Source organism: Falco punctatus (assembly GCF_963210335.1).
Source record: "Falco punctatus genome assembly, chromosome: 3".
Lineage (NCBI taxonomy): Eukaryota > Metazoa > Chordata > Aves > Falconiformes > Falconidae > Falco > Falco punctatus.
The window spans coordinates 92775690-92784673 of NC_137582.1; the positions used below are offsets into that span (position 1 = coordinate 92775690).

General features: G+C 52.1%; 1 protein-coding gene across 3 annotated transcripts in view; it reads right to left on the minus strand.

The window, feature by feature from the left end:
• PXDC1 (PX domain containing 1) overlaps positions 1–8984 on the minus strand; it is a 64140-nt gene that overhangs the window by 18699 nt on the left and 36457 nt on the right. The window contains exon 1 of one of the 3 annotated variants that reach the window (XM_080379928.1): positions 8402–8792. The exons of the other annotated variants lie outside the window; for them this stretch is intronic. Within the exon in view, the coding sequence (XP_080236054.1) occupies positions 8402–8657 (256 nt within the window). The 5' untranslated portion in view covers positions 8658–8792. Of the gene's footprint in view, positions 1–8401; positions 8793–8984 lie in introns of those variants that run through there. 3 annotated transcript variants of the gene reach the window in all.

The following is an 8984-nucleotide window of genomic DNA, read 5'->3' on the forward strand; positions in this document are numbered from 1 at the left end:
TCCAAGGAAGAGTAAGTTCATACCTAAGTCAAGTATGTCTCATATGCCATCTCTGATACACAGAGGCCTGCTTTTCTGGAGATGTGTTGCTATGTACATGTCACTGTGTATACATGATCTCAAACTGTGGGCAAAACTCTGTTTCTCCAGTCTGAAAGACTCCAGGCCTGCGGCCAGGGGAGGAACAAAGAATGCCCAAGAGATCTCCTACTTTCTCAAAAGCAGTTCAATATGTATAGAAAGTTGAGCAAGAGCAGAAGCCAAGGTGTACTTTCTGAAGATGTGTGTGCAAGATGGAATGGCGATACTCCTAAATGCTATGTATTTTAGTATGTACATGAAGATTAAAATACTGCATTGAGCCATCCTCACCTAATCCTCTCTCCACCTGCTATGGGAAAACCGCAGAGTAGATATCAAAGTGAAAAAAGGAGTAGCAAATAAATCCAGGGAGAAATCCTACTGTATTCTGCTAACCTGTACTGCAAGAAAGATTTAAGGCCTATCGATTCAGATCTATAGCCCATTCTTCTCTCCTTGTGCAAGCCCACGATTAGGGATTTCAGATCTTTAGGGAAGACAGATTATCCGTCTTGCACAGGAGACTGCTACTCTGCTCTCTCTCCTGGCCAGACTGTGTGGCTTCAACAGGACATAGGCCCCTTTCCCCCAGCTACAGTATTCATTAACACTGCAGTGCTCAATCTTTTTTGTCCCATACCTTCATTCCTTCTTTCCATCAGATATGTTCTAACCCATGTGTGCGCACACACAGAATTCAGGATGCAGATGGAGCGACAGCAGTAAGGTCCCAGCCGTGAGAGGAGGTATACAGAATCATCACAGAATAATGTCTAATGAGACAGTCCAGTCTGGTTCATCCAAAGAAGAGCCAAGTCCAAAGTCAGATAAGGCTGCTGGGGACCATGTCCAGTTGACTTCTGATTATCCCCATGGTCAGATATTCCACAGAATCATGCAGGAACTGAAGCTACCTAGCTGGGACATGGGTCAGGGCTCAAAGGCAACTCAGCACAATGCTTTCTGATATTTTGCTCCTTTGCACTGCTTCCCATATCTTTCCTCTGCTGAAATGGGCTCTTCTCAGTATCACTTCATCTGGCATCTTTCCCTCCTTCACGGCCACGATGCCTCTCTCCTCCCAGTGGCTGCCCTGGTAGCATCCCTCCTCCCCACAGACACATGTTCCTTCAACCATGCTGCCTGGGAACTATGGCATTAGCCACCTCAGACTGGACTCTGAAGAGGCCAGAACAGCTCCCACTTACAGCTGCCTCCTCTCTGACAAAGGGGAATAGGATAAAAGGTTTTTAGAAGGACAAAGGAATACTCAGTGGTATGTAAAGGCAGGAAATTAAAAAAAACCAGCAGATGGGAAAGCTTGTTTCACACTTTTCTTCACTAACTCTGTAGAAATGACACTACAGGAATCCCTTAAGTCCAAAGACTTGATAAGATCCATAGAAGGGCAAATAATTACAGGCATTCAGGGATCTCCAATTACTAGAGACCAGGGTTGTCACTTTGCTGTTCTCTGCCAGTTATTTAGGCTGTCCTCTGTAGCATCTGGTTCTCATCACTAGGGACAGGAGCCCAGAGCTAGCTATGGCACTGGTCTGACTTAGTCTGGCAGCTCTGGCAACATTTCTTCGATGCCTCTTGCCTAATTCTACAACACCCCTCTCTTGGGGCAGACACACTTGCCCCTTGCCCTCGTGGGGAAATTCATCTGTCTCATATGACAAGAGTCACTACAGTCTCTAAAGCCTTTACAGAGGGTTTTCTATTTATACAGTATCACTGACAAGATCCACCTCGGTGGCATTACTTGGGGAGCAGTGAAAAGGATATGATGGAGTTGAAAAGAGTGGTGCAGGGAGGTGGATTTTCAAAATTTGTTACATGTTGTGCTGCCCTTCTTAAACTTAATGTTGGAAGAACAAAATAGGGACAAGTTTTTTCAAGAGGTATGAGTATGCAAAGTTCATGTAAGTCACTCCACACTTTTAGAAGTCTCACTAGGTAGCAACGAGCGTATTGAAGAAGATACTGAGAGAAATGTGTTAGATGGAGAAAGATAAGGAGTTCTTAAAACCCTGCCTGCACTGCACACACCCAATTCTAACACAGGCCATTTCTTCTTTTGCAGTTCATATGCAGTAGATGTAAAAATATAGATGGAACAAAGTCCTGTGCAATCGTCAGACTGAAATCCCCCAGAGCAGAGGCTGTGACCATGGCCACCTGAGGACCCTGGAACACTCAAATACCTATGCAAAGCAAGGAGGAAAGTTAAAAGCTGAGAAGTCCAGGCCCTCCAGCTGATGGGCTTTCCACACATCATTATTATTATTATTATTATTATTATTATTATTATTATATCTCCCAGGATCTCTGGAAGGGACGCAGCACCTTCTGGTGACAAAACTCAGCAGACAGGCTTTCCCCACAAGGCTCCCAGTCTTGATCCCTGGTGAGCCACAAGAAACAAAAAGGTGTCAAAGAAGCATGAGATAAAAGCAAACAAAGCAGCAAAAACCTGACTAAAAATGCAAGCTCCCACAACCATTTTTAGTGCTGATTTCTTATCAGGTGAGAACTGTCATGAAAAAAACAACCTCATTTCCATCCTTTCCACCAAAATCCTCCCAGACATGTTGCCTCAGTCCACCACAAAAAGGTAACTTGTGCCTAGCATTGTAACAACACAGCCAGCTTCCATTCATCTCCATCATTACTGATGAACCATGAAATTCAGCTAATAAAAACCAAACCCAGAAGCCCCAAACTTAATTTTGGTTATACAGCCCTGCTAGAGCCTGATAACCAGAAGCTGCATCCTTTGTCTGCCAGACAGAAGCTCTGAGCAAACTCTGCTAATGAACTGTTGACAATGTCAACAATGAAAGGAGCACAATAGATGCAGTGTATTTATCTGTATTGTCACAGCACCGAAACAGCTGCTGTCTGTGGAAATGACTATGCTGCTTCTGTAGAGCTCCCTCTTCTCATAAATCACACTCCCAGATGGTCTTGTAAACAACAACAACACTATAATGCAGCATATAGAAAACCGTAAGTTATGAATGCGACATTTGCAGGCAAACATAACATTCCTGGGCCAGCTCTTCAGGAACTGTCTTCTGCTTTGTGCAAGTCCGTCCAACAGCAACCCTGGAGGAGCTTCCCATGTGCTTCCAGGTGCACAGCCACTGGGACAGAGAAAACAGCCGATCAGCTGCTTCCCGCATGAGGCAACCAGGCTGGAGGGCAGGCACAAGCCTTAGAGCCAGAGCTCAGCACTAGTCACCTGGGAGGGATGGCTCAGGGTCTGCTGCAGGTGAAGCGACTACCTGTACGCTACAAGGCAGGCTGCAGACACAAAGTTTCTGTGGGAAATCTCCACCACTACTGGAGAACTTCTATGGACAGACAGCGGTTGTGTGCCAGCAAGGCAGAAGGGAACCGAGAAGTTCCACAGAACCACAGATAACCATGGATGGCAGCAAGCTGGTGAGGGAAGCAAACCTGGAGGCAAAGAAAGGGAACAGAAAGCGGCTCAGGGAAAGCAACTTGGAGAAACAGAGAGAATAACAGAAAGGAGACCAATGATGGAAAAAGGTCAGGGCAGCGCAGAATGAGTCAGAGGAGACATGAAAAGAAGGAAAAGGGAGGAAAATGAGCACTTTGGGAAGAGAGGTTCCATCTAAAAAAAAAACCAGTCTGTAAGACTGGAGAGAGTTTCTGACTTGATGGCTCAGATTATCAGAGCAGGACCAGGCATTACACAAAGGCACAATATGAACAGTGACACTGGAAGAGCATCTGAGCCTCTGTTCTGATGACAAAGGCAACAAAACAGCGGCAGAGGAGGATTGCCAGAAACTGCCCTGCCACTTCAGGGCAAAACAAATCCCAACTATGAAAGGTTACTAATGCGCCCTTCTGGCTTCCTGGTCCAGCACTTCAGGGGCTGATCCTGCCCACCCTGAAGTCAAGAGGCAGGTGTCTGACTGCTGACCGCACTGAAGTTGGATCAGGTTCTAGGATAAATCTTAGATAAAACACCCTCAGGAGTAATATTTAGAGAAAACAGGAGGGAGAATACTTTTCCAGGTTTATACTTCACTTCCAGTGCTATTGGGGGTGTTGCAACTATCTCTAAATCATCAGTTTTAAGTCAGCTTCCAAGTCCATAGTGCTGCCTTTCTCATGAATACTGATTTAAATACAAAAGCTGTTTATTTTGCATATAGAAACAGACCATTTAGTAACATTAGGCTGTGTTCTAGCTCTGCTAAGAGTGAATTATCCTGTGTTTTTCTGTGATCCTCTTTTGTGCACTTGCCTAGAGCAAGGGATGAGCACATTTCAGACACAAATAAAATACTAGCGACTTACTGGTAACATCACAGTGAATCATATTTAGTCACCCTGCAGGTATGCACATACCTAACCTTGTTTACCAGCTTACTAGGAAGATGCCTTGTGTTGTTCAACGTCCTTGGCCCTTAGCATCATAGTACACTCCAGATACAGAAAGCGCAATTTGCCACATGTTCTTATTAATTATCAAAGAAAAGACCAGACTGTGTGAATGCCATACTCCCCCGCAGGACCTCTCCTCTTCCCATATCAAAGAAAGGGTAAAAGGAACAGCCACTGCAGAAAACTATACCTCCCATCCCCTCCTCTAATCTCAAAGCACTCAGCAGCTTTGAGAAATACAGAGCATTGTGGAAGCCAGTCCAAGGGGACGAGGGGTGGAGAAAGAAAAGGAGAGGATGGTTTGCTGTTGCTGAGCAAGAAAAGGAGCACACTCCTGCTCAGTATGAGCTGTTTGCTGAAACCAGCAACAATGGCAACAACCAACTTTTTCTAATATTGCTGACGTTTTAACAACAAAAAAATCTTCTTTTAAAAAGTTAATAACATGAAATAGCTCAAGCTTCCACTCCTCAACCATATCCCTTTGTAATGTACTGCAGCATGACTGAGCTGTAGGATAATGCCAGCCCTTTTAAGGCTCCTTAGGCAAATCTGTAGGGACTTTGGAGTCCTTCAATGCAATGCAAATTTGGTTTGCAACATTTTACCACTTCCTCCAGATAAAAGGCACAGCTAATATTCACCTCCTTTCAGAAAGCCTAAAACAAACACACACACATATACAAACTCACATACATATGCATATACATTTATACATATATAAAAATACACACAAATGTATATGACTGAACACTAACACACACAAGAGTGTGCTTTTGTCAGGTTTTTTTTTGGGTGAAGTATATTGAGCTTCACTGTAGGCAGCAGGATGTCTGCTTTTAAACAGGACATTAAGAAACCACGCTTATTATAAGGACCAGACATGCCCCATGCCATCTCTTGTTACACCTAAAGCTTTGCATCAGTGTCACTTATTTAAATGAGATTTTTATGTTTCAGCTTTGTGCAGTTACACAAGGCTGTGGCCAGTCACTTTAACATGCTGGTATGATGAAGCGTTCTCTATACAGAGAAGCACAGTCTATAAAGTAATTTTCTTTAGAGCAGGAGCAGCATAATTCTAAACAGCGTATTACTGAAATTGTGAAGTGCACTGTGATTGCTTAGAAACTGCTCCTGATTTTCATTTTATCTCCGTTGCAAAGGTAACCCCCACCCTCTCACCGAGCTGAACAGATCATAATCTGCTTATATTGGGTTTCGATTTTTCAAACCCTGGACTGATTATGCCTTGCTCATTCCTGATTCTACTGAAGTCAGTATGCCTGTTCCCGAGATAAGGGTAAGTGAAGGTTGCTGGCTCCAGGTCTCGGGCAGGAATCGAGCATCACAGGCTGAGGACGCTTACTCTTTCCCAGCTGCTGATGCACTAGTGGTGTGTGTTACCTGGGACTGTCAAGTAAAACCAGTGCACGGGACTCTAATCCCGTCTGGCCCCAACAAAACAAGCGATGCTTCAGAGAGATGCTGTGAAAACAGTTCAATACTTTGCAAAAGCTGTGGTGGGTCTTGAGGCAGAAGAGGAATCATGCTCCCTTCAGAGAGGTGCTGAGGAATGAGCACAGCTTAAGGATGCGCAGCGGCTCCTGTGCCTCAGCGGTGGGCAGCGAGCACACGGGGAAGGGGGGCAGGGGGCCAGGGCCAGCAAGGACCAAGTCCATCTGGCCACAGACCCCGCACATGCCCCAGGGCAGCTGCCAAGCTACTCTTCAGAGCCCCATAAAGCCAACAAGTACAAAGGCCACCGGCACCCTGCGAAGTCAGATTTTCATCACAGTGACCCTGGCAGGTGCTGTGCCCTGCTGCCTCGCTCCACACCCACCCAGCATCCTCAAAAGCCGGAGGACCACGTACACTTAAAGGCCACGTTATTTAGAATTTACTGCCGCTCAGCACTACTAAAAGTCACGCTCGCAGTACCTTAGGTAGGGCACCCGCAGTGCATAATGAATTTTCGCAATACTTTAGACCCCTGACCAGCAGCCTCACCGCGCCCGGCGCTGGAGCACGCTGCGCCGCGCACACGGCCGGGCTGGGGGGGGCGGGCAGGGAGCCCCAGCGCCGGCCAGGCCCATGCCCCCTGCCTGCACCCACGGGGGGACGCACACAGACCCCCTGCGGCACCCAGCCCCGCCAGCACCTCCCACCCCGCAGCCCTGCGCCCACCCCCCGCAGCCCCGCTCCCCCCCCAGCCCCGCAGCCCCGCGGCCAAGCCCCGCAGCCCCGCGCCCCCCGCAGCCCTGCGCCACCCCCCGCAGCCCCGCGCCCCCCCAGCCCCGCAGCCCGCCCGCAGCCCCGCGGCCAAGCCCCGCAGCCCCCCCGCCTGCAGAGGGCACTCGGGGCCTGCGAGTGGCGGCGCATCCCGGGCGCCCGCCCAGCCGGGCCGCCCCTCCCGGCAGCGGCGAGGGGACAGCCCAGCGCCGGGGGACACCCGCCGGGGAGCGGGCTGCGCCTCCCGTCACCGGGAAAGGTTTACGCCTTTTTAAATAAGGCTCCCCCCCGCCCCCCCCAAGCCCACCAGCTGGGGTTAGGGGTCTGGCAGGGCAACGCAAAAAGACCTGTCTCGCCTTCAGCCCCCATCAACACACGGGCGAGGCCGCCCGGGGGAGGCCGGCTGGCGCTGCGCCCCCCCGGCAGCCAACACAGCCCGCTGGCACACGGGCAGGGTCCAGAAATAGATCCAGTGGATCTACACCGGTATGCAGGGTGGAGACCCAGCCCTCAGAATGTCAAAACGCAGACCCTCTGCAAGGGGTGGGGGTGTGTGTGTGTCACATTAGCATGGTGAGAGGCGAAGTGACAGCCCGGGAGGACTGGGAAGTCCTCCCACAGAGGAAAACATACACAATATATAGGCTTCGCCCCAGTCCTGTTCAACCTAATCGTTTATGTGGTCACTCAAACAACTGGAGAGACTGGGAGAGCTACATCCATCGTCAGATGAGCGGGCGCTCTGCACCGCTCTACACACTTGATTGGAGCAAAACGCATCGTTGCATCTAAAAAACCACCCCAAACGTTGAACAAATTAAAACCACCCTCAAGGCAACTGAACAGGTACATTCTGCTTCTGCACAGGGGCGGCCGAGGATGGGCAGCATCCCCCGAGCTGGGTTAATCCACTTCAGGCACGAAAAGAGCAAACGCGGCTCCAACCGCTGGTGCAATTCCCCTGTTTTGCAGAAGTTATGCGAGGAATGATGCCAGCTCCCAGAGTCGCTCTGTCCACTGGCAAGCGCCGCAGCCTCTTTTTTTTTTTTTTCTTATTTTTTTCTTCCCTCTCCTTGTGGCAAACAACATACCAACATGCGGAGATTTTTCAGTTACAGCCCTTCTCCTGCCAACAACTCCCCCTGCCCTTCCCCGGGAAGCCTCGGGGAGGCCGGCGGCAGCGGGGAGGGGCTGCGCGAACGGGGACCCCGCTGCTGCCCCGGCCCGCAGCCCCCGTCGCCGCACAGCTGGGGACAGCGGCGGGGCTGGGGTCTCCCTCCCGTGGGAGCCCGGGCCCCGCGGGGCATGCCCCCCTGGACTGCGGGACAGCTCTTCACCCCCGCCGTGTATTTACAAAAAACCCCAAAATAACAAAAAAAAACCCCAACCCCAAACCAAAAGCCCAAACAACAGAAATCAACAGCCCGGGAGGAGTTTCCAACAGCAAAACGCCTCCGCAGCTTTCCAGCTCCCCCCACCCCGTCCGGCCCCGCAGCGGCTCCGGCTCCATCACCCCCTTCCCTCCGCCCGCCCCGCCGCCGCCACCGCCGCCGCCACCGCCACCGCCACCGCCACCGCCCCGCCACCGCCGGGCAAGCGGCAGCGGCTGAACGCTCGCCCGCCCGCCCGCCCCGCAGCGAGGGCCGGGGGCTGCCCAAACCTTGGAGCAAGGGGGAGCGGGACAGCTCGGGCCGGTCCTCGGGGAAGGAGTCGAGGAGCCGCTTGAAGAGGCGGCCGAGGTCGGAGTAGCTGCGGTGCAGGTAGAGGATGTTGCGGTCCGACCACTCGGTGCGGATCTCGTAAAACTCCTCCTCGTCGCCCCGCCGGCTGATGATGAGCCGCCGGATCCCGTTCACCCAGCAGCCCCGCACGTACATGTTCACCAGCGAAGTGCCCTCAAACACGGCCGAGGCCATCCCGCCGCCGCCCGCGCATCCCCCGCCGCCGGCGGAGGGCGAAGCGCACCGCCCCGCGCCGCCGCGGCCAAGTTAAGAGGAGGAGGAGGAAGAGGAGGAGGAAGCGGGAAGGGGGGGTGCCACCCGCCGCACGGCCCCCCCGGCCCGGCCCGGCCCGGCCCGGCCCTGCCCGCCGGGGCTGTGCCGCCTCCCGGCGCCGGAGGGAGGGGGCGGGCCCGCAGCGAGGGGCCGGCCCGGCCCCCCCCGCCCCGGCTCCGCCGCGCCCCCGGCACCGACCACGGCGGCCCTCAACCCCCGGGGCGGGCGGCGGTGCGGTGCGGTGCGGTG